Source organism: Melanostigma gelatinosum, assembly GCF_949748355.1.
Source record: "Melanostigma gelatinosum genome assembly, chromosome: 15".
NCBI classification, from domain to species: Eukaryota; Metazoa; Chordata; class Actinopteri; order Perciformes; family Zoarcidae; genus Melanostigma; species Melanostigma gelatinosum.
In genome coordinates this window covers 22777955-22803709 of record NC_136648.1, presented here as the reverse complement: position 1 = coordinate 22803709, position 25755 = coordinate 22777955, and the positions used below count along the sequence as shown (strand labels likewise).

The 25755-nt window shown below is 44.3% G+C and overlaps 1 protein-coding gene across 1 annotated transcript; it reads left to right on the top strand.

Annotated features, from left to right (window-relative positions):
- Positions 1–19459: 19459 nt before the first annotated feature.
- On the top strand, positions 19460–25193 carry LOC306788997 (quinone oxidoreductase-like). The gene is made up of 8 exons (XM_079284744.1): positions 19460–19643; positions 21748–21900; positions 22020–22183; positions 23103–23154; positions 23732–23881; positions 24059–24160; positions 24768–24863; positions 24961–25193. Exons 1-8 carry the CDS (start codon positions 19536–19538, stop codon positions 25012–25014), a joined length of 879 nt encoding a protein of 292 aa, XP_079140870.1. The 5' UTR covers positions 19460–19535; the 3' UTR covers positions 25015–25193.
- Positions 25194–25755: the final 562 nt, after the last annotated feature.

The window sequence follows — 25755 nt, the reverse complement described above, 5'->3', positions numbered from 1 at the left end:
GAAAAAAATGACATTTTTGGAATCATTTTGTGATCCGAATAAACAAGATTGGTATTTGGGTAAAAGGAAGTAATAGAAAGGACTAACGTTAAAAGCTCATATCTGAGAGGAGTTAAACATGACATCTGTGCCTCTCAGGTGACAGCGGTCTCTACTGAGCATGCTCCAGAGAGGGCCAGGTAACTTAAGCTAGACACACACAGTATCTGCTGCAGCGCTGTAGCAAGAGGTAAATGATGGCGCTCCTAGTTTAAGTCTCCCTACAGACGACTGTCCCCCGGGTCCTCAGATCATTCTTATGGATTAATATGGAAGTGGAGTGTACCATGTCGCCCGCAGGGGGGGACCTTTGGGTTCTGTTCAACAGGTGAGCAGTTTTAGTTTGAGGATATATATAGGATGAGGTTATAGTTTTTGACAGAAAAATAAATACAACTAAACATTTCAATCGACTGTCTACTAGAGAAATGTCTGAAACAGCTTGTGGACCACACGGTAGTGAGACTCACTCATGGAATGGTTTGCGTGAGTCAGTAGTTCATCAACTGACACAACTGATGAGGATTTCTAAGGTCAGACATCTAGTGTAAACCAAGGCTGGATGACTTACTGCCCTGGGGCCCCAGACCCTCAGGGGCCTGAAAGGGCTTTTGTGTGGAAATTTGATTCATTGATGATACAGTTTTGTTTGATATTATGCACCACGTATGCATAATTAAACGATGGTAATCACCATCAGGTGGGTAATGCATTTTCTGTTTTTTTCAATACCTTGAATATTTCAGTTGATATCTGGCTCTTTAGCGAGATGTTTCACTTTCAAGCTGCTAACTTTCTGTCCTTTGGAGCTAACGTTAGCCACGTAGTGTTTTGTGGCTAATTATGATTTTCTATTGAGTGTTGATGAGAACATTATACTCAGCCACACGGGTTGATTGCTAACAGGCACCAACAGGCACCGGCTGAGGGGTCCAAGCAGTCACAAGGCTCCCGGGCTTCACATGCTAAATGTCTGAGAGAAACTCCAAAGAGATGCAAAACAACTGCATAGAGACACGAAACAACCACAAAGAAACGCAAAATGTCCACATTTGATTCAAGTGTATTTTTAAGATTATTACTTCAAATGCTGAATTGCTGAGTACTGCAGGTTTAAGCTGTGTGTGACTTTATGTGTTTTCAGCAGCGATACTTCTTGTCATTTGAGGTGAAGTTGCTCAAAGTCTGTCGGCACATAACACCATCGTGCTCTGTTCTCTGGTCGTTCATGTTCACATTCTCTCCATCCACTCTGGTTTGTGGATGTAATGCAAACATTAGCTACTGTTGTGGAGTAGCTCGTATTTGTGCATCAGAGGACAGCTCACTAGAGGTAAGTCCATTAGGAAAAGAGCTTTAGCAGAAACATGATAGGCCTCATTCTGCTACAAAGACTGGCTGTCATCCATCAGTCAGCATCCTCTGGGGACAACCTCACCCCACTACACACACGTCCGTTCATTGCCAACACATTTATCCCGTGTGTTTGCCTAGCAACTCCGAGCAAACGCTGAACAAACGGGACAACTGAGGTTGGCAGACGTTGGTTCAAGGACACGCTGAGGTCTCTGATAGGGCTCCAGAAGGCCCCAAGCCATCTGACTTCATGTCAGTTTCATTTTAATCTTTACAAACTAAATTCACATGTTCAAATGACAGACGTCACAATCTGTTCCTGCCAATCTTTAGCCAAGACCATTTATTACATATAAAACTGTCAATCCATGTCCGCAAGATATGTTGCAGCAGTGGCAAAAGCGATTGAAAAGACTTCTCATATTGTCATGGGCCGTCCTCTGGAAGTACACACGCACCATGGCGTGGCGGCATTTCTGATGAGTAAAGAATTCACGTTCAGTGCCGCAAGGAAAACGAAGATTCAACACACTTGCACCATGCCACACATCACCTTTGTGCCAGCCACAAGAAATATGGCGGCTAACTTCACGGATGGACAACCACATGTGTGCGAGGAAGTTGCAGTACAAGAAAACAAATTGAGATCGGATCTCCAGAACACTCCCCACCTCACAGCTGAAGCCTGGCTGTACACGGATGGTTGCTGCTACAAAGGAGAAGAAGGGAACATTGCATCCTATGCAGTGGTGGAACAGAAGAGTGATGGCTACCACCAAACAGTGGAGTCAGGGATACTGCCACAACCCGCTTCAGCACAACTAGCGGAAGTGGAAGCACTGATTCAGGCTCTGAAGTGGAGCACGGACAAAATTGTAAATATCTTCACAGACTCGGCTTACGCCCATGGAGCGGCCCACATCGATGGCCCTGTATGGCGAAGACGAAACTTCACCACTTCAAATGACCACCCCATAAAACACGAAGCAGCTATGAGAAGGCTGGTAGAAGCAATCCAACTACCAAAGGGGGTGGCCATCATGAAATGCAAAGGACATGACACAATCAAATCACGAATCAGCGCCGGTAATGACGCGGCAGACAGAGCAGCCAAGAAAACTGGAGGCTACACACCTCGCCAAATGGTTATGAAGCCAACATCCGGTCCACCTGAGCTCACCATCGAGCACATCAAAGATTATCAAAAGAAAGCAGGACCTTATGAATGGTCCGAATGGACACGAAAAGGAGCCTCAAAAGACAAAGAAGGTCTGTGGAGAGCCCACGACGGCAGAGTGGTTGCCTCAGCAGAACTGTGTGCAGCACTCCTACCAGGGGCCCACGGACCTACACACGAGGGAAAGAAACAGACATTGGAAAATTTAAAACAACTATGGTGGCATCCGCACATGGAAGCGATATCTTTCCTCTTCTGCGATGAATGTCAAATTTGTGGCAATCACACCCCAAGAAAACCATTCAAGACACCGATGGGATCTTATCCCGTGCCCTCCGCCTGTTTCCAAGACATCAGCATAGATTATACAGATATGGGACCAGAGAACAGAGTGCAGGGAAAGAGGTACATCTTGGTAATGGTAGACAGATTTTCAAGATGGGTGGAAGCAATTCCCACCAAGAGAGAAGACGCGCAGACAGTTGTAAAGTGGCTGCAGACAGAACTGATTCCCCGTTACGGAGTGCCGAGATGCATCCGCTCCGATAACGGATCACACTTTAGCAACACCATGCTCGCACAGGTAGAGCAATTTCTGGGAATCACACACCGATTCGGGTCAGTCTATCACCTGCAATCTCAGGGCCTGGTGGAACGAGCGAATCAGACCCTTAAGGCCAAAATTGCCAAAGTTTGCGCGGGCTCCAAATTAACATGGGTTGAGGCCCTGCCCCTGGCCCTTATGGCCATGAGGTCCGGAAAAGGGGGAGAAACACATCTCTCCCCACACGAGATCATGACTGGCCGGCCGATGCCAGGTCCACCCAGAGATGGAGGTCATATGCCACCTCTGGATGTACAGCAGATTGAAATGTCTGACTATATGAGTGCCCTAACTTCTCTTACTGAGGCTCTCTCCAAACAGATCGAGAGGACTCGAGCAGTACCTGAAGCAGCGGCAGCTGGAAAGCAGATACAAGTAGGTGATTGGGTCAGGGTCAAGGTTCACAAGCGCAAGTGGACTGACCCCAGGTGGACTGGGCCGTACGAGGTGAAGGCGGTTACTTCACACTCGGTTCAGGTCAAGGGCAAATCAGGCGCCCCTTGGCACCACCTGACACACTGTGTCCCAGCACCGGTACCAACCAGAACACTGGCAGAAATTCGCACTAATTTGGAAAATGCATCGGGAACTTAGACGCTGTCTAGGGGACCCTTATGCAAACCCCGCCGACCGAGGTCGGCAGCGCCTCACCTGGAAAGGGGTGGGATGTGGGAAGAAAACTATAATGGGGGGGGGGTATGGGCATATTTGTTGCCTTACTGATCTGGGGATCAGAAACCAAGTATCAGACACACCAGCACACATCTAATTCAACTGCCCCTTTTTCCTCTCCATCCCCGAATCAGACACACACCCGAACTAGACATAGCACCCCACCAGCTTCCGATCCAGACGATTCGGATGATAGGGACCTAAACATCGAGTTACAGCCATTGAATGAGCAGTTCCAAAACATAGAATTCACACCAAGCAGGTGTGAAAAGGGGGATTTGTAAATAAAATATACATTCATTCAATGTTAAACACAGCTTATACGCGGATATGTGAATTCTAGTGCACGAAGGTCAAAAACTCCAGGCGGGACACTCTAGCGCTCGCCTGAACAAAGTGGAAAGTACTAGAACTCTGAAGGATAGCCTTTGCCCCAGTTAAATGTCACATAGTCTTACAGAGAACTAGTTTCAACTGCCTGCTCCATCTTAGAGATAGAAAGAGGCGCCCTAGCATATCTAGCGCCTAGCTTATCTAGTCGGCCGAACATAACAATATGCTGTTACATCAACATTTCACACACACTGACGTTCCAGAGAAGGCGGATCCCGGACGTGAGCCAGTGTGGGCGGAGATGCCCAGTGCTCCAACAGGCTGTCTGAAAGATAGAAACAGATCCGCCTCCTACTTTGTATTCAACCAATAGGCTTCCATCCGAAGAACCTATTCACGGCTGGCGCACTCTGTCTAAGCGCCTTTTAGCTTTTCATTCGCTCCTACAGAGTAAACTTTTCTAGGTCCGTGCACGTTTAACTGCTGGACATAATACCTCTGTTACAAATAAATGTTATTGCTTGAATTGAGCTAAACGCCTTGACCTAAGTCTGTTCACCTGAGTTTTCTCCTCAACATGAGTTTTATTCTCAACAAGAGAGAGAGATAGTTTGGAGAGTTAGGAGAGTGAGGAGAGAAGGATAGGTGATAAGATGGAGCCAGCTAGGAAGAGGAGGATTTCCCCTGTGTGGGAACACTTTCATTTGATAACTCCTAATAAGGTAAGCTAAATCTAACTCTATTTCAATTTTTCCCTGTTCACTTTTGTTTATTGTGCAAATAAAGACAGGTAACAGACACTGTATTTATTCTCTTTTAACCAGCCACCAGAAAACAAGAGCTGGATGAAGCCCTCGTCTCCATGATAGTGAAGGACACACAGCCCTTCAGTATTGTGGATGATGTTGGATTCAGGGCATTTGCGTCCAAACTGGATCCCGATTTAAAGTAATAGGATTTTCCAGCCAAACAAAAGCCACCGAAGCAATAAAACGACTGACCTCCGAGTGTGCCACCATTATACGGTCAAAACAAAGCAGAGAGGAAATCCCCCAGGCTTCCACCTCTCATGATGTCACAGGAGGTAATCTATTATTTTACATTTTGAGATCAATTATTCCGATGAGAACACTTTGTAACATGATCTGTGGTTTCCTCTAAGGTAGCAAACTGTGGCATCGTTTAGACACCAGCGTCATGGAGGCACGGAAGACTCAAAATGTAACAGCAGATGCCACTGTGGAGGTCCAGCGCTACCTTTCCGAGCCAAATATAAGCAGGCTGGAAAAGCCTCTGGAGTACTGGGAGAAGCAAAAATTCCTGTATGAAAATTTATATAGACTTACTCTTGCGTTTTTGTGCACGCCAGCATCTTCTGTACCCTGTGAAAGGGTGTTTTCAAAGGCCGGAGAGGTTGTGTCAAAAAAAGGAATCGTTTAAAACCAAAAACTGTTGAGAAACTGTTATTTCTGAATAAAAATGAATAAAATGTCCCGTGTCCTGTACATCACTGTCCAAGTTACACAAGCATATTCAGTCCCCTCTTCCTAGTTCCACAAGCACTTTCACTGTCCTCTGCCTGCTTAAGCCCATGCCATTTTCCTAAAGTGACATAATAACATTATTACACAACCTGCCATATCATATGATACTCCCATTTTGGGAAGATTTACACACACAGAATACGTTCAAAAATATTTAATGATGCACATATGTGATAATTTATGTACAGAAATTATTTGGTCATACATTTTTGTAATTCATAGTCATTCCCAACAGCCATAACAGACACAAAAATTCAATGCATCACATTATGTGGTTCAGATACAGCTGCCTGTGATTATACACTTGGCCAGTAGGTGGTATCTTGTGCACATGAAGCTTCGAGAAATGAACCCTTTCTCGAACCAATTGGCTGAAGTGGTTCGATGCCTCATGAGGCTTCATCTTGCCATCACCAGCTAAAGGCAACATAAAAGGCAAGCCTAAACTAACAGTGGTGTCTGAAACCAGTCAATCAAGAACCATATGGGTGTCTCAGGCAGGAGACAGGGACCAACTGAGACTAAAGAGGGTTTTTAAAAGAGTGCACTGGCACAAAGGGCCCATGTGTTGCTGATGAGCTCAGGTGTTTCCACTCTGCTGATGACCCTTTGCCACGCCCACCTCAAAAAAGGTAAAAGGGAGCTGCCACACAAGACTGGCACAGGAATCCCAACTTTGCAGACCGGTCAAGTAAAGAACCGTAACTTATCTCTGAAGATGGTCACCATGCTGGTTTTTCTTCTGGCTTTAGTTGGAGCGGCATCTTCAGAACTCCCACACAGACGGAGGTGTGACCCGGAGCAAGGACAAGAAACGCAGACTCTTTGCTCAAATTACAAAAACATTTTACACCTCGATGATGTTCAGACAAAACTTGAAGAGAACCAAATGCTGCTGCGAGAGAGGATTGATTCTATGGAAGGTAGGATCAGACTGCAGCTTGATTCTGCAAACGGCAACATCAGTGCGCTTGAAAGGTTGGTGGCGAACGTTTCGAACGCCCAAAAGGACCTAGGAAGGCTGGTGTCACAAACTGAGCTGGAGTTGAGAGATGCAAAGACAAAGCTGGAGGAACAGGAAGTTGACATTGCCAGCCTGACGAGAGACGTTGGAGAACTGGTCAAACACGGGGAGAGAGTCGGGGGAAAGATCAGTGAGATTGAGGAGAGACTTGATACAACTGAGAGGCAGTTAATGGAGAGGAAAGAGAAACTTGAAAATCTGGAGTCAGAAACTGGGGCTGCGTTCAATGCCACACAGAAACTGCTGAATATGAACAAGAAGGAACTCTCCCACCTTAGCTCGACGGCCCGAGAGCTTGAAGTCAAAGTCGAAGCCCTACTGAATCCCACGGAGACGCAACTTGAAGCCAACCTAACGGAAATACAAAATGACAGCGACGGTAAGTTTTACAAGTCTGTATTCTCTTTAAAAAAGGTTTTCAGCAATTGACTGCAAAAATGTCCTTTTTGATAATGGCTCAAGCTTTCAGGACAAAACTGAATGATCAAAAGGCTGAAGTTGATGGACTGTTGATGAACAGCTGAAACCAGCAGTGGACCAGCAGAAGGCTGACATCGACGGCTCAAGAGTGACGAGTCCGCCCAATCCCTTAACAAAAGCTTTGCTACTTGTACCCCGAAAATAGATAAATACTGACCTGCTGCTTTTTATTAATGTAGACTGTAAAATTGTATGTTTAACGTAACATTCCTTTTTTTAGAAGAAGAAAAACCCAGAACTGAAGCAAGTGAACTCTCATTAGAGGTGAAGCGCCTTATAGCAGAAGGTAAGGGAAAGTAGAGTAAGTAATAGTTATAGATGCTAAACACACAACTGAATTTAACAATGTTTGCATTTCTTTATTCAGTCAACGCCAAGGTGGCCTTTTCTGCAACTATAATCGAAGCCAACGATACGTTCACTGGACCCGGCACGAACAGCACCAACAATATTCTCATCTATAACCGCGTCTTCACAAACGTTGGCTTCGCTTACAACTGTAAAACAGGTATGTTCTAGATGCATAACCTTCAGAAGACTGACCAACGATTAACAGATATGAAAGTATGAGTCTTTAAAATGGAATGCATCCTCCATATTATTGGATATCATATGGGAAACATTGGTTTCGTAATATGGTCAGAACATGGCAAAATCTTCCTACCACGGCCTCTGAAGCATTCCACAAGTTGCCTATAAGTCCATCGAGCTTTAGGATGTGTTGGTAGGTGATTTTGTTACTTTTAGAAGAAAGGTAGTTCATTGTTTTCCCCAGTTTGTAATCTTTATGCTAAGCTAACCAGCTGCATTGCTTTATCTTCATTCTTAACATGCAGATGTAAGAGTGGTATCGATCGTCTCATCTAACTGTGTTAAGAAGTAAGGACAAATGTTTTTCTAACTTATTGACGTCATTGCATTCGCCTCAACAGGCATCTTCACTGCTCGACTGAAAGGCGTTTACCACTTTTCATTCATGACTTTCGGCTACAACGGTCACACTTCGGGAGCCATCCTGGTGAAGAACAGGCATTCCCAAGTGAGCACCTGGGAATCCACCGGCTCCGATAACGGTGACACCACCAGCAACACGGTAATCCTTGAGCTGAGTGTCGGAGAGACCGTCAACGTCATCCTGGGGAAGGATGGGAAAATACATAAAAGTGTCTTCAGTGGGTTCCTCATCTTCCCGACATTGTAGATTTTAGATCCGACTGAGATTCCAAGGTTTTTATTTAGGGACTCGTGTCTCATCTCGATCTGTTATTCTTCCTTTCAGCAATTTCTCATGTAAAATTTAAACATTTTGGAGGATTGTTGAAATGTCAAAAATAAAAGATGAAACAAATGTGTTGTTGTGAAACAGTTTTTGGCTTTCTGTGCATCAAACACCTCGCTACTAGTTAAAGATATTTTTAAAACCCGAGATCAACATATGAACATTAACTCAGTCACTGAAACACTATATTTTAGTCTTTTCAAGTGATTAATGTCACAATGGGGACATCTGGTGGCACAACACTTGGTATTGCAATTGTATGGAGGAAAAGACACACCATACACGTGAACTCACAGCTTTAGTCCTTGCTATTTAGTTCAATATAATAAACATTGACAGCTTTTTAAATGACAGACTCTGCTTCTTAATGTGACAGATTCACTGACCTTTGTAAAGTTGGGTATACTAAAGCGCTGCATAGATGCGCCCTGATACCGTAGGATTTAGGACTCTCACGATGATCTGACAAAACATGTTCTACTTCAAGGCAAGTTTATTTGTATAGCACATTTCAACAAGGTAATTCAAAGTGCTTCACATAAAACTATTAAAAGCATCAAAACATAAGGCAAAAGAAAAGGAGATTTAAAAACAATTAAGAACATTCATTAAAACATTAAACAGTGCAAGAAATAAAATGCAGAAATGCAGGAAATTGATTAGTATATGAATTGAATGTGGTTCAATTCAAGGCAGCAGCAAACAAGTCTTCAATCTTGATTTAAATGAGCTGAGGGTCTCAGCAGACCTGCAGCTTTCTTTGTTGGACAGGAAGCCAGTGCAAAGACCTCAGAACTGGAGTGATGTGATCCACCCTCCTGGTCTTAGTGAGGACTCGAGCTGCAGCGTTCTGACGGACTTTTTACAGAGACCTGTAAACACACCGTTACAGTGGTCCAGTCTGCGGAAGATAAATGCGTGGACAAGTTTTTCCAAATCCTGTTGAGACATAAGTCCTCTAATCCTTGATATATTCTTCAGGTGATAGTAGGCTGATTTTGTAATTGTCTTGATATGGCTGTTCAGGTTGAGATCTGAATCCATAACTACACCTAGATTTCTGGCTTGGTTTGTGGGTTTTAACATCAGTGACTGAAGCTGAGCGGTGATTTTCAATTGTTCGTCCTGTGATGGGAAAATATGTCAGTCTACTGTTTTAGGGTTAAGGAATGTGAGTTTTAGAAGAGCAGGCACTAAACCTTGTGTCTTCTAAATGAGTCTCGTAAATTTCGGATCCAGGGGTCTTGTGATCTGTTATCTTGCTATCTGTTTTCCTGTGCATTATTTGTCTTCAAAGACGGCGACACACAGAGGTCTGTCTAGATTACGGTACTTCCTGATGAGCATCAGGAAGAGCATGACCCTTTTTAGGTATTTATGATGGGTGACGATTCACAGGCTTATTCCGTCTCTGCAATACTGTGACTTAACTCTTTGACCAGGTCACAGTGACATCAAAGGAAGCATCTGACTGGGTGTTTCCATGGTTTATTGTGGGGCAAACTGATAAATAAAGGGATTCGTAAACCGGCCATAAATTGCCTTCAGGGTATCGTAAAGACAGGACACTGTGCTTCAAAGGAAAACATCTGCCTTGACTGGTTTCCTTCTTTTGTTTATTCTTGTTTGCGAACCAAGATAACAGCATGCTGGCTGAGAATAAAGGTCCAGGCATTTGAATGTGTCATCAGAGCACCTCTTGCAGATGACGGTGATGTGTCTGTGAGACTGTGTTCTCTTTGCTTGCAAGCAAATAAATTGACTATTACAACTTTGATCGTTCATCCAGACTCTGTTTCATTTGACATTGATTTGTTAACACTTTAACACTCTTCTCCCGACTATTCATAGACATATTCCACAACAGTCCTTGGTACCGAAAACAATTACTTCTGTTTTATCTTTGTTTAATTGAAGAAAATTCTGGCACATCCAGTTGTTGATTTGTTCAATGCAGTTACCCAGCCCTTGTATGGGATTATAGTCCCCTGGTGACATAGTTATGCAGATTTGTGTGTCGTCTGCATAATTATGATAACACACTTTGTTGTTTTCCATAATCTGAGCTCGTGGAAGCATGTAGATGTTGAACAGAAGAGGCCCCAGTATTGAACCTTGGGGAACACCACATGTCATTTTAGTCAGCTCCGATGTGTAATGAGCCACAGACACAAAGTATTCTCGGCCCTTCAAGTAGGATTCAAACCAGTTAAGTGCTGTGCCAGAGAGTCCCACCCAGATTTTTAGTCTTTCTAGGAGTATGGCATGGTCGACCGTGTCGAATGCAGCACTGAGATCTAGTAAGACTAATGCTGCGTTCACACCGGTCGCGTTGATTTTTTGACGCACTGCAAAATCGCGTCTAACGCACTGCACAATCGCGTCCAACGCGCCACCGGTCGTGTTCACACCAAACGCCGCAAAATCTCGTAGCGCCGGAGAGGGGGCGTGGTTTATCGTCCTGGAAGCCGTTCACCTGGCCGCCATTTCTTTCCGCTGTCAACCATGAAAGGAATGAGGACAATTGCTGCTTTGTACGTGTTGTGGAAGTCCCTCAAACATCGGAATGCCAAACGCCGTCATGTCTGGTTCATAATATTGTTCAGAGGAGCTCCGTGGATTGTATCGAGCTGTATTCACTGTCTAGCAAGCGACCGGTCGCTGTTTACTACAGCTGTAGGAACACAAAATAAACTTTTTTTTAAATTTTTGAAAAAGTGTGTTGGTAGAATATCCAAGCAGCAGGAGGATGACTTCAGATGTTGTATAATGTCTTCTAGGCTTCTATGATCGATTGAATGAAATTGTGTCATGATATTTGAATGGATGTTATTCAGAGATCAGGACAACACATATCCTGTGGTTGATGTGGAGGCACTGACTGCTTGTCTAATTTTCTGAATTTTGTCAGTAAAAAAGGAGGCAAATTGATTGCATGCCCAGGTGGATTGGAGTTCAGCAGCTAACGACACTGGAGGGTTTGTTAGCCTGTCGACAGTAGCAAATAAGGCGCGTGTATTGTTCTTGTTTTTGGTTATGATGTCAGAGAAGAATGACTGCCTTGCATTTCTAAGTTCCAAATTATATTTGCGAAGTCTCTCTTTATAGATGTCACAGTGAACCTGGAGATTAGTTTTTCGCCACCTGCGTTCAGCTTTCCGACACTCTAGTTTCTCCATTTTGACCAACGTAGCATTTCTCCAAGGAGATCTTTGCTTACCCGAGACAACCTTCACTTCAGTGGGTGCAATGGCATCAATAATATTTTTAACTTTAAAATTGAAGCCATCTACAAGCTCATTGACTGAGAGGCAAGAGAGGGCTGGTGTGGAGGAGAACTTCTGAATAAATAGTTCACTGGTGTTTTCAGAGATGTAACGCTTTGTCACAACCTTGGTTTGGACATTTGTGTGCAAGGAGATTGCACTCTCAAAGAAAACACAGAAATGGTCAGAGAGTGCAACATCAGTCACAGCAACCTTGGAAATGTTTACACCTTTGGTGATGATTAGGTCCAGAGTGTACCCCCTGTTGTGGGTGGGTCCTGTCACATGCTGAGTCAGATCATAGTTATCAAGGACACCACATAGTTCTATAGACTCTCTGTCCTGGGGATTATCAACATGGATATTAAAATCACCAACAATAACAACACAGTCAAAATCAATACAGATTACAGACAGCAGTTCAGTAAACTCATCAAAGAAGGTCGCACAGTATTTAGGCGGTCTGTAAATGTTTAGGAATAAAGCTTGAGAGGAATTCAGAGCCACATATTCAAAAGAACTAAAATGACCAAAGGGCATCTGCTTGCATTGAAGAGAATCATTAAATAAAACAGCAACTCCACCTCCTTTCTTATGTGCTCTTGTTTCGCTCATGAAACTGAAGTTGGGAGGTGTTGATTCAATAAGAACAGCTGCACTGTTATCTTGATTTAACCAAGTTTCAGTTAAAAACAAAATGTCCAGGTTGTGCCTAACAATAAAATCATTGATTAAAAATGTTTTTCCTGACAGAGACCTGACATTTAATAAAGCTAGGTTTAATGTGGTTAAAGCTTTCTTTGCCCAATTTATTTGGACAGGCTGACGAGGAATGTATGCTAAGTTTGATAAGTTTGCATGTTTACTATTGTTTCTTCGCAGCCTCACCTTTCTTTTTCTCTAAACTTACAGGACAGGAATTGAAACGGCTAGCTGCATACAGGGCCCCGACTTTTCCTGGAGAGAGTCATTGGTGTCATTAGCCTTGTAGCCTGGACCCAGAAGATATCAATTGTGGTACCGTTGAGGAGTGGGGAGAGGAGTGTGTTTGGTTTCAGCAATGACCAGCTTTTCCATGTGGTCAGTGAACTCCAGGTGGGGGGAGGATGGGGAGAATGTGAGATAGGATTGCGATCCAAAGTATGGACCCGAAATAGAAGTAGGTGCTGGGGAGGGAGGTAAAGACTCCTCGTCTAGGAAGTCCATACTTTGCAGTCCAAAGTATGGACTTTTAGTAGGTGCTGGGGAGGGAGGTAAAGACTCCGCGTCTGGGAAGGGTAGAGAAAGTGGGAGATCGGAGCCGGTCTCTGATGATGAGGTTGGAGACTCCTCCTTTTGGCTGTCGTTAGGCGGGGTATCCTTCCCGTAAGGTCTCCATGGCGATGCTGTGTGGTTATCTTGTGTTTAGACTCCTCTTGTATCTTGTCCTTGACAGTAGGGACAGACGGGTGACGCAGGGAGAAAAACAGGTTAGAGGTAAACAGTTTTACCCCTGACTTGTTCAGGCAAATTCCATGCGCTGCAAAAAGATGTCTGCGCTCCCAGAAAAGGTAGAAATTGTTGATAAAATGTACTGAATGGTCAGCACATGCAGTTGACAGCCATCTGTTCAGTGCAAACAGCCTGCTGAATCCTTCATCTCCTCCTCTGACTGGTGGGAGAGGGCCACTGATAAACACCTCAGCCTTGACAGAGCTGACTGTGTTTAACAGATCAATAAAGTCTCGCTTTAGAACTTCAGACTGTTGTTTCACAATATCACAGCTTCCTGTATGCACGATGATGTTTTTCGCTGTGGGATAGTCAGCCACGATGTCCAGGAATTTGTCTCTCATGTCAGAGACCATATCTTTCGGAAAGCAGAGTATTTTGGTGTTCTTGCTGCACAGTTTTCTGACATCTTTTACAGCATAGTCACCAACAATCAGAGTCTCAGGCCCAGTCACTAGCTTTGCCTGCGGCCTTTTCTCACATTGACTCTCAGTTCTTACCCTGCTTTGATAGCTGCTTATCCAGGTCATCAGATGGAGATTTATGATCCTGCGACAATGGAGCAAATCTGTTTTGGAGTTGTAGGCTTGGTTGTTGTGGAGGTATTTTGCAGGTTTTACTTTCCTTAGCTGTCCTTGGCTTTGTCCGTCTGGGTGCAGGGGTTGAGGAGGAGTTCTGCCCGTGTGCTAGTGCAGGCCAGTCAGTCGCATAAGATTCATTATCTGCTCTCTCCTCCTGTTTCTTGGTAGGCCTGGTTATGCTAGTTAGCTGTGTCTTAGCTTGCATTTGTCCAGTGTTTTGAGTCCATGGTAGAGTGGTATCATTCCCACACAGTCCATTTACTTCCGCGTTTACTTCTAGTCAGTAGATTTTTGTTTCTAAGACTGCAATCTTCTGTAGGAGTTTGTAGTTGTCATCCGTGGAGAAGGGAGGCATCTTGCTGCTACTTAGCTTTAACTTAGCTGCTAGTTAGCATTAGCCAACAATCCAAATAGCTCGACGACTTTCTGGATGTGTCTTCACTCAAACGTTGAAGAGTGATATATGTGATATATCTGGCAAGATATATGTGATATATCTGGCAAATTGAAGCAAGAAAATGCAAGAAAATGCAAGCAGAGGCAAGAGCAAGCAGCAAAGCGACTGCACTCTCTCATCAAGGTCGAAACTTCAAGTGTAACATGACTCAACTTACCTCCAGGAGTCTGTCTGGGTTGGTGTTCTCATTGCCACCAATGGCATAAAGACTCTTCGTGGACCACCAATCAGTTTCTTCTCAGCTCCCGCATGTCAGCGAGCCTTTTCCAGCTGTCCTGCACGGGGTCATAACTATAGCATGTGTGTGACAGAAAAAGGTAGATGGAAATGTTCAGACCCCATCTGTGGGAGAAGAGGATATTTGTGCACCAGTTGTGTCCTTTTACCTGAAGTCAGATTTCATCATGTCATTCTTGCAGTAGTAGTAACATCCTCCAAACACACAACTTTCTCACCATTGCTGCTACTCCATGCCTGAACTTTGGCTTGTTTGGCATCTCACCCAGCCTCCTCCACTCAATCTTCTTCACCAAGCCTATACCACTGCGTCAGGAGCTCCATGCGTAGGTTCATGGCCCTGACCGCCCTGAACTCTCGAAAGGTCACGAGGGGGAACCGGACTCCGGTTATCAGTACGCCAGCCTGGCTTAACCTCTCTTCAGGATCATCAGGAGTGTCTAGACAAAACTGCACTGTATTATTCGATTATTGGGCTGTTTGTATCAAATTATTTGACTGAAGTGTCTTTTTTTATTATACACAATTATGAATGAATGATTTTGCTCTTGATTATTTTGGATCAGCTCTTTTAAGGCATTTCTCTGCTGCATTACGGCTCTCGTCTTGTTCTTGCCTCCATTAAAAGTACACTAAACAGGATTTAGAATGTGATTTCTTTGTTTGAGCACCGTGAGACAGAATAATAATGTTAAAACCACAGACAGTTATTTGTATATATAATCTGCATTTACCTTGGAAAAGGAATCATACAGATGGTTTTTCTTTTTGCATTGCGTGGCTGTTGCGTGAACCAGCACAAGTTTGGATTGAGTTACGTTACATGTCAGAATAGTAAGAGAAGTCTACACATGGCAGAAAATCAAAGAGAGAGGTTTGGTGGTTTAAGTGGTGACGGACATTCCCTACATGTAAGAAAGCTCTTGTTGCACCCTCGTCACAAACCGACGAGTGAGACTCACGCAACAAAACAAATTATGAACTTAAAGGCAACATAAAAGGCAAGCTTAAACTAACAGTGGTGTGTGAAATCAGTCATTTCAGCAGTGCAGGTGAGTGCATGAGTGGAAAGTGTGTAATGTTGTATTGTGTCGAAACAAACCATGATGTCAACCAAAAACCATATGAGTGTCTCAGGAAGGCGACAGGGACCTACTGCTTCTTCTTTTGTTTTTAATGGCGGTTGGCAAACAGGTTTTTGGTGCATTACCGCATTTTTGATTGATTAGATGATTTAAGTTTTTTTTCGAAACATGAATCTGTCCATTATTTTAATAGTTCAGTATTGTATGCACGATAACAGGTATGTTTATGCATGGCAGTGGCACTAATAGGCCATCACTCATTTTCATTTCCACATTTATGATTAAAATGAAAACATCAATTTGAACAGCTTGTGTGCATGATTATGCATGCAATTGAAAGACAATGTTGATTTTGGCATTTATATCAGCTGACAAGGTGTTTATAAATGGCAGTGACACAGCCTCCCTACTCACTGTACCTTGCACATATTTATCATACAAACATGAATATATGAACCTGTGTATTTGAATAGCTTTGAATAGCATTGAATGCACAATAAAGAGGTATGTTTATACATGGCACTAGGCCCACTTTAAATATAAAACACAATTTTATACAATATATATAGTCGGGGGTCCCTGCTCCATCTCTATCAGTTTGGGGGCCCTTGGCCTGAAAAACATTGAAGACCCTTGGTCTAGGGCAGCGGTTCCCAAACTTTTTAGCACCCCCTTCTACATCCCGAACGGGTTCCCGCACCCCCCCCACACACACACACCTTAAAAAAAAAGCAACAGAACCGCATAAAAATCTGACGAATGAGAGAACAGTTTGCTCGCGCGTGGCGTTTGTTTACAAGACAAAAAAACACAAAAACTCTTCCTGCACCGTGCCTTCGAAAAGGTAACGGACGTAACGTTACGAAGGTAACGGACGATTGGCCAGATTGGCCACATCTGTAGGCTCGTCTACTTGCAGAGAGTAAAACTCACTCTTCTTCACGCGACCGACTAATGTAGCCAGGATGTCTTCGGACAAAGCATCAATGCGCGCGACAGTGTTGTTGGACACCGGGATCACGTATAACTTTTTCGCTTCTCTCTCTCCAATCATACATTCCACCATCTCTTTAACATTTTTCCCTCTCCACTACCGCCTCTCCTTCTCCCTATTACGCGGTCAGAATACTACCACAACACGCCGCCTGTCTTCGGCAGAAATGCGCTCATCCATGCACGGGAACAACACCGAGTTGTAATATATACCTCCATAACACCACGCCACTCTCGGCTCATACCTCCCCAGCAACGAGGCACATCACCCGGTCACAATACCTCCAGAATATCCCCCGGGTGAAATCCGGGACTTGGTTTTATGGTTCCAAGTGGCGGGGCGCTCACCCGTTGGCGCTGGGACGCAAGGTCTCCAGCCGTCCCCGCCGTGAGGCACCCGATCGTCAGGTCTTCAGCCCTCGGAACAGGCCGCGGGTCAACAACTCGTGGGTGGCGGGGTAGAGGCGAGGCAGATCACAGAAAAATAATAAAGACTAGAGTATGGCAAAGATATGTTGATGAGAAACGTACGTCACTCTTCGGACACTCTTCACTTGGCCAGCCGCTGCGGATATTGGTGACCCACCAGTTAGCTTGAGCGAGAACACTCTGCCACTGTGGAAACAGGTCAGGCAAAGTCCTTATAGTGAGAGGGGAGCGAGGACACTCTCTTCACTAAGATAGTTGCTGCCGATATTGGTGTCCCACGAGTTAGCTTGAGCGAGAGCACTCTGCTACTGTGAAAACAGACAAAAAAGAACACAGTCCTTACAGTGAGAGGGGAGCGAGGACACTCTCTTCACTAAGATAGCTGCTGCAGATATTGGTGTCCCACCAGTTAGCTTGAGCGAGAGCACTCTGCTACTGTGAAATCGGACAAAAAAGAACACAGTCCCTACAGTGAGAGGGGAGCGAGGACACTCTCTTCACTTGGACAGTTGCTGTAACTCTTGGTGTGCTACCAGTTAGCCTGAGCGAGGGCACTCTGCTAACTGATATCCGCTACCGATATGTCCATAATGTTTACAACAATCAATGGACACCATCAGAGTATTAGCTTAGTCTAGTTAGCCGGAGCGAAACGCTCTGCTAACTGATATGGCGTAATGTTTACAGCAATCAATGGACACAATCCAGCATTAACTTAGTCTCGACAGCCGTAATGCGTAAAACCATCAATGGGCACAACCTCAATGTTGATTTAGTATAACTAGCATTTACCGAGTTAGCCTCAGCGAGCACACTCTGCTAACTGTGATAATTGTAGTCTACAAAGTTGATGGCCACAGCCCCAGTATCAGCTTTGTTTAGCTAGTTTCCCACTGAGTTAACCTGAGCGGGGACGCTCTGTTAACTGTGACGGCCGTAAGGTTTACAAAGTTGATGGACGCAGTCCCAGCTAGCATCTCACCAAGTTAGCCTGAGTGAAGACACTGCTAACTGCGAATTACGTCAGATGTAAAGATTAAATCTCAATGGACACAACGCCAATGCCGATCTAGTGTCTCACCAAGCTTGCCTGAGCAGGAACACTCTGCTAACTGTGATAGCCGTAACACTGTGAAGGGCGGGCCGACAGCGTAATTCTACGCTCTCGTTAGCGCGCCACTCGATTAACTAGAGCGGAAGCGCTCTGCCAACCGTGGAACAAACAACTGTTATAGAAAACAATGTTAATCGATCTTACCGATTGCTGTCATCACAACTTAGCTGGCCCTTATCAGACTGGTGACGACCGATGATAGGGGCGTCCACCAGTCCGGGGCTCGATGTCCGAACGGCGAACACACCGTTCCCTCCGAAGAGGGACAGCTCGTCGCAGCCTTTGGAGGGCGAGAGAACCGCAACTCCGACCGGTGATCACAAGGCTACAGCGACGAGCTCTAATATCTCTTGATCGTAGACACATCCTTGTTTATGCTACCATGGTAGCTAACCTGCGTCGCGAGAAGATGAAAAAGGACTGAGCCCAGGATGACACCGGAACTTATAGACGACGGGGGTCATCCGAGGTCACACGTGACTTTGTTGATATAAATATTCTACCTGCGCATGCGCGAGACGGAAGATATCCAGTGTGAAGCACTGCATCTGGCGGTCAGTAAGGATGAAATAGAACGTCAAGATGTCTTTAAATAATTCAAAAATCAACTACCATGATGATGTGAAAGAAGTAGTTGTGTCCTTTTTATGAAGTGAATAAAAAGAACACAAGAAATTACAACAATTAAAGACCATAAAATATGACATTTTAACAAGAAATCACGAAGAATAGATAAGTGAATGAAAAGAAAACAAGGAAACATTTTCATTCCACAGCATATGTAGTTGAATCCCAACTTGGAGCTTCATAAGAAAGCACAGAATTTGATGGGATCATATAAATGACAACGTTTCCAGTATTACAACCCAAAAACCAGACATCCTTTTATTTAGAGAAAGCAGTAACGATAAGAACTGTTAATTTGATAGCTGGTCTAAAGTACTTTACTTCAGGATGAGACGATATTTTGGATGTTCAAACTGTATTGATTGATTGACAGGTCTCTGCTGAGGTCCATTATCATGTTTTAGCTCAAGTGTGTTTGAATGAGGAAATACATTTTTTTATGCAGTCAAAATGCTGCTTTATGCTGCAAAATGCTGGCAAATCTGAGAATTTATTTTCTCAAGATGTTAAGAAAACATGTATAACAAACTGGAGGTGCAGGCAGGGAGGGTGTACCAGAAGAAGTCTATTCAATTACATTATTCTAATTCATCCTTTTTAAATCTTGCAAATGTAGTACACTCCTGTCCAGATGGCGGCGCTGCTGCGCTTATAACCAGATCTGTAAACTGCAGAAAGCTGCACGCATCTCGTCTCGAAGTTTGGAGTCTCCGTTGAAAGTTTGTCCTGCCGTCGTTGTGTGCGGACATGTCGGGCTGCAGGCTGATGAGAGCCGTCAGAGTGAGTGAGTTCGGAGCTCCGTCGGTGCTCAGACTCTGCTCGGATGTGCCTGTCCCACAGCCTGGACACAGACAGGTGAGACGGAGGCTGACTGGATCAACACCACACAGTCTGCTGGTGGAAGTTCAGCCACAGTAGAAAACAACAACTGCAATAACCGCCCTTATTGCGTAAGAGCAGTTTCGGGAAGCTTACTTTCGAAATGGCTCACAGACTTCGATTTATAACAGCTTCAAATGTAATAAGCAATGTAACTATTTTAACAACTTAATTATAATAATGTAAGTGTAACTTACTACGTTTGGTTAATTGTATAATGCATGTTTCCCCCTACTGAAAACAGTAGGCTACTCAACTCTGATTACTGTCAAACTCTAATTCTTTCAATGTAACTTGAATTAAGGTGAAAACCGAGCAAAAGAATGAATGTTATATTCTGCATATAATCTTTTTACTGAATGGAATATATTTGGATGTAACTCCTTTGCAATAGGGTTTGGTACCGAAAACCGGTGCCGGTATGGTACCGGTTCCTATACGACCGGTATCTACCGGACCGAAATGCAACGCAGATTTCGGTGCTTCCTTTCGGTGCCTGAGCCGATTGAAATACTTTTTTTTACACTACTCTGATGACTCCGTCCTAGGTTAGCTCGTCCTAGGCCTCTGCTCCTCACTCATAATATTATTACAACCGGACAAGCCGTGCGCGCTTAGAAACAAACCCCTCCATCATTCTGACGAAGCTTCGGCCATGATTTATTGAAAAAACAAAGAACGAGATCTGTCATATGGCTGGCAGGCTACTGACTTCCTCCATCGACATCCGGGTACTTTGCGCTGCCGCTCATAAGCACAACAACACAGGCACGCGAAACCTTCTTCTTCTTCTTCTTCTTTGAGGTGTAGTGGAGGTTGGCAAACGACGAATTGGAGCATTACCGCCACCAACTGGTAAAATTAAATTAGTCAGGACAGGTGTTGTATTTTGCTCATATTTCTGCAAAAGAATTGCTGAAGTCTGAAGCTGTAGTGTGTGTACAGAGTATGTATGTGTTTTGTATTTATTTATATTCATTTAAGTATACTGTTAACAGTTAATATATTGTTCATAGTTTGAAGTTAAAAAGTTTGAAGCTGTAGTTTGAAGCCAAGTGTTTTGTATTTATGTGTATTTATAGTATACTTTAAACAGTTAATATATTGTTCAATTTGAAGAAAAAAGCATCGGTTCAGGCACCGGTATCGTTTTAAAAGTATAGTTTTAGCACCGGTATTGGAAAAAACCCAAACGATACCCATCCCTCTTTAGCAGTGGCGGGCCGTGCATTTTATGCCTGGGTCTTCTGTGCTGTCCTACTACAGTTGAACAGCTACGGTGCAGATACATGAATCCGTGCATGACGGGACGCTGTCGGGTTTCTCCAAAAGTTTTCAAAAGCACCGTAGTGTCCTGCCGTGCTATGGCGTCCTTGGGCTAGCGTAGCATAGCTCCAAACACCAAGATGCTCAGTTCAAATGAAACACATTCCCAGCCAAAAGATGTGCAACGCTGTCAGCTAGACAGCTGTGCAATGAGAAAATAAGCTAATTGGAAAAAAAATTATAATACATGTAGTGTATTTATGAAAAATTATTAAATTATAATATAGCTCTAACTTTGTAATTCTGTTTAGGCCAGCAGATCAGGCTTAGCTGGCCCTGACGGCCCACCACTGCCCTTTAAAACCAAGTGGTATTGTGAAGTGGATTGAACATTAAATACCAAAAATCAATCTGTAACTTGTTTTTGTGTGAAAGGTTTCTGGTGTCGGTCTGGTAGGCTGGGCTTCACCTTTTGAAAGATGAGCCATGCACATATTTCTGTATCAATATACTTTCAAATGCATAAACACGGTCACTAATGTACATTAGTATTGGGGTGCACAGCCCACAGACTGGCAATAAAGCCAACAGAGTGCAGGTCATGAATATAAAAAAGCAATAAATATGAGATATTGTTATTTATAAGGATTAAATTGAGCTGCTGAACAATTGCAATTGAACTGAGGAAACATGCATCATCAGTTGTGCTTGGCCTTTGGATATGGACATGTCCTTTTTTTTCTCGTGTCCCCATAATTATTTTCTGCACATATATCCTTCCATCTACAGCTCGACCATGTCTCTCTCTCTGCAGGTGTTGATTCGTGTCCATGCCTGCGGAGTGAACCCCATGGAAACCTACATCCGGGCTGGTACGTACCCCCTTAAGCCGCCCCTGCCATACACACCGGGCACAGACGTAGCCGGAGTGGTGGAAACTGTTGGAGAAGGAGTGACCGCAGTAAAGGTCTGAGAAAAAACACACACACACAACAAAAAACAGAAGTAACGGTGGACCTCATAGTTGACCTTATCCACGGTTTCAATGCAACTACAGTAAATCCATTCCACGTGTGTGGTGTGCAGGCAGGAGACCGTGTGTTCACCATCGCCACAGAGTCCGGAGGTTATGCAGAGTACACTGTGGCAGCCGACCAGTGTGTCCACAAGCTGCCCGATGCTTTACACTTCACCCAGGGTGCAGCCATAGGGATCCCCTACTTCACCGCCTACAGGGCTCTGCTTCACAAGTAAGACCTCAGCGCTCAACCTGCATTCTTTCATTTCACTCCTTTTTTTTTTTACTTCCATTTGTGCACTGTGATTCAGCTTTTTGAGGTGGAACCAGCTTCCACTAGAACAGGAAAATGCTGAAAATAGTCCCGAACAAATACACCTACCTGTAGTTATGTGTGTTGAAAGCATAGACTGTATATAAGAAGGGGATGACGTCTCCTGTTTGTGGACTGCATTCCTGAATCCTTGAGCATGGCATTTAGCCGTTGGTTTTTTGCAACCACAAGTGACAGGAGAAGGTGGAGCTAAGAACAACCGGAAACTCATTTTTAGTCAACCAAATAGTTACAATTTCCTTTCATGATCTAAAAACACATTGAAAGGGTTAAAGTTGTAAGACGAAAACACAGACAACTCCCAGACCGGACAACGCTCTGGTAGAGACCTGTCAATCACTGTGTAGCCCCGCCCTAAAGCATCCCCTGCTCTATGGTCTGACTCTAAATGGAGCATCATTTACTAAATGAACATCATGCTGTATTGAAGACTTGAAACTAGAGATTGAGACCATAAACTCATGTTTACAATGTTTACTGAGGTAATAAATCAAGAGAGAAGTAGAGTCACTGACTCATAGACTTCATACAACCAGAGGAGTCGCCCCCTGATGGCCATTAGAGAGAATGCAGCTTTAAGACACTCCCCCAATGGCTTTTTAAAAAATGAAACGACAGCATGTATTTGTGAACCGTTCTTGAAGAGGTCTCAGGGTCGAGTGGGGAAGTCAGAGGGTATTGGCATTGTTGGTTTTAACCTTTGCAAAGGATTTGTTTACAATAAGTCAAATATACAACAACACCAGACTTACACTTTAAACAAGCCAGTCGAACAGATGTCATGACTCAAATGTGTTTTTACTGATGTGTGTTGCAGAGCCCACGCCAAAGCTGGAGAGACCGTCCTCATCCATGGAGGCAGTGGAGGGGTGACATTTTTTGTTTCTTCTTTTCTAATTATATATGTTGTCCCTAGGGTGGCGCAGTGCAAAAGAGAGGGTAAAACAGGCACAATCAGACAGTATAAACAAAATAAAGGTTTATTGGTCCGTCCCACTGGCAGTTCCTTTCACTCAAAAATCACAAATCAAAAAAAAGGCCATGAATAAACATAAAGCGTCCCGGAGGAGGAAGTCATTTCTTCACCAAAAAAGTAATCCAACCCTGCAAAGTCCTTGGTATCTGTTCCTCCATGTTCGTCCTCTCTCCTACTCCGGGCCCAACTCCTCTCGCAGTGGTGCGACCCCCTCTGCCCTTTATTCAGTTTCCCAGCCCTGCCTCAATTAGGGGCCTTAAGCACCTGCAGCTGGGTGCCTGATGAGGCACTCTGGGAGCTGTAGTCTCTAGCCCGGTGGCCATTTTGGGTTGTGGGCACTGATCCTGGGTGAGGATGTAGCGCCCCTCCACAACCTGTCCCCTTGTGATGCCACAATGTGAATATACATTTTAAATTCAAATGGTTTACACATCCTCATTGCATGTAATTGTGTGTGCGTGTATGTTTAGGTCGGTGTGGCAGCGTGCCAGCTGTCCCGTGCTCTGGGTCTCAAGGTGTTGGGGACGGCAGGGACGCCGGAGGGACTGAAGCTGGTCCTCAACAACGGAGCTCACCTGGCCTTTAATCACAGGGAAGAGGGCTACACAGACAAAATCATGGTACACACACACACACACTCCCCAGAAACACAAGAAGGAAAGGAACTCGTCATGAACGAAGCACGTTTAAACATTTAATCACCTTTTTATTCCTTGTTTCTTAGTTCTGTCAGATGTTTCAGTGGTGGTTACAGGGATATGAACTGTGTGTGTGTGTGTGTGTGTTGTGTGTTCTAGGAAGCCACAGAGGGCAGAGGCATCGATGTGATAGTAGAGATGCTGTCAAATGTCAACCTCAGTAAAGACCTCAAGATGTTGGCCTTGGGAGGACGTGTTACGGTCAGTAAGACTCCAGTCCAGTGCTATTTATCAGTCTGAATAGCTTGGTGTGAGCTGTCTCGTAGAGACACCAAAATAATCCAGATTGATGAACAGCACTACAGGTAAGAGGGTGATTTTGGGCTGAACTGTCCCTTTTAAGAGAAGCACAAAAATGCAGAGAGATAATGCTTAAGCTAAGAGAAGGGGCGGGGTTGACCCTGTTGCAACGGATGACATCATGTCTACACTGATTGGTTCACAGTGGCAGTGACTGAGAAATGAAATATTCATCAGTATACAGGGGCAGCGAGGAACACTCTAGATCACATTTGTTCAAATTTTGACTCTGGAATCCTCTCGACTTCCTCCAACTTCTCTCGGGGAGCCGAGGAGCTACTTTTAGCGCTGCAATGCCTCGTGAATTACTCTTCGACCAAAAAGTTAGGACTGACACAGCCTTTATTTTTCCACCAGTTAGGAGCTACTTTTAGCCAGAGGGTGGTTTGTGAAAACGACCCCTAGACTTCTGTAGCTAGGCCCTACTACCCAGAGTAGAAGCTGTATCCCAGTGTAGCTCGTTCCTGTGCCTGCCTTCATACGCTCTTATCTCTCTCCTTCATTGTAGATCATTGGCTGCAGAGGCTCCATAGAGATCGACCCCAGAGACACCATGGCTAAGGAGAGCAGCATCATGGGAGTGGTCCTTTCCTTCGCTACACCGGTACGAAGCAGTGGCATCACACAAGCCGTCCTGATACAATGTTTACATAAATGTTCGTATGTTTCCTCCCTCCCTCCCTCCCTCCCTCCCCTCGCAGGAGGAGAACAAGGAGAGTGCGGCGCTGTTCTACGCGGGGATGGAAGCTGGTTGACTGCGTCCAGTCGTCGGCTCCCAGTATCCGCTCACCGAGGCTGCCCAGGCCCACCATGATATCATTGAGTGTCCTGGGGCTGCTGGGAAGAGAGTCCTGGTCGTGGGATGATGTGATCATAGCACAGGTTTTGGCTGTTAATAATAAGGAAAAAAGTCAAGAACGTAAATAAAATAAATTGATGAAAAAAAAGACATTTTTGGAATCATTTTGTGATCCGAATAAACAAGATTGGTATTTGGGTAAAAGGAAGTAATAGAAAGGACTAACATTAAAAGCTCATATCTGAGAGGAGTTAAACATGACATCTGTGCCTCTCAGGTGACAGCGGTCTCTACTGAGCATGCTCCAGAGAGGGCCAGGTAACTTAAGCTAGACACACACAGTATCTGCTGCAGCGCTGTAGCAAGCGGTAAATGATGGCGCTCCTAGTTTAAGTCTCCCTACAGACGACTGTCCCCCGGGTCCTCAGATCATTCTTATGGATTAATATGGAAGTGGAGTGTACCATGTCGCCCGCAGGGGGGGACCTTTGGGTTCTGTTCAACAGGTGAGCAGTTTTAGTTTGAGGATATATATAGGATGAGGTTATAGTTTTTGACAGAAAAATCAATACAAATAAACATTTCAATCGACTGTCTACTAGAGAAATGTCTGAAACAGCTTGTGGACCACACGGTAGTGAGACTCACTCATGAAATGGTTTGCGTGAGTCAGTAGTTCATCAACTGACACAACTGA

Bases quoted from the DNA above. Each gene is read 5' to 3' on its own strand.
- LOC306788997 (XM_079284744.1), top strand. From the start codon at position 19,536: ATGTCGGGCTGCAGGCTGATGAGAGCCGTCAGAGTGAGTGAGTTCGGA. The intron at 23,155-23,731 runs GTGACATTTTTT...GTGTATGTTTAG, and splicing joins TCCATGGAGGCAGTGGAGGG to GTCGGTGTGGCAGCGTGCCA. The intron at 24,161-24,767 runs GTCAGTAAGACT...CCTTCATTGTAG, and splicing joins CCTTGGGAGGACGTGTTACG to ATCATTGGCTGCAGAGGCTC.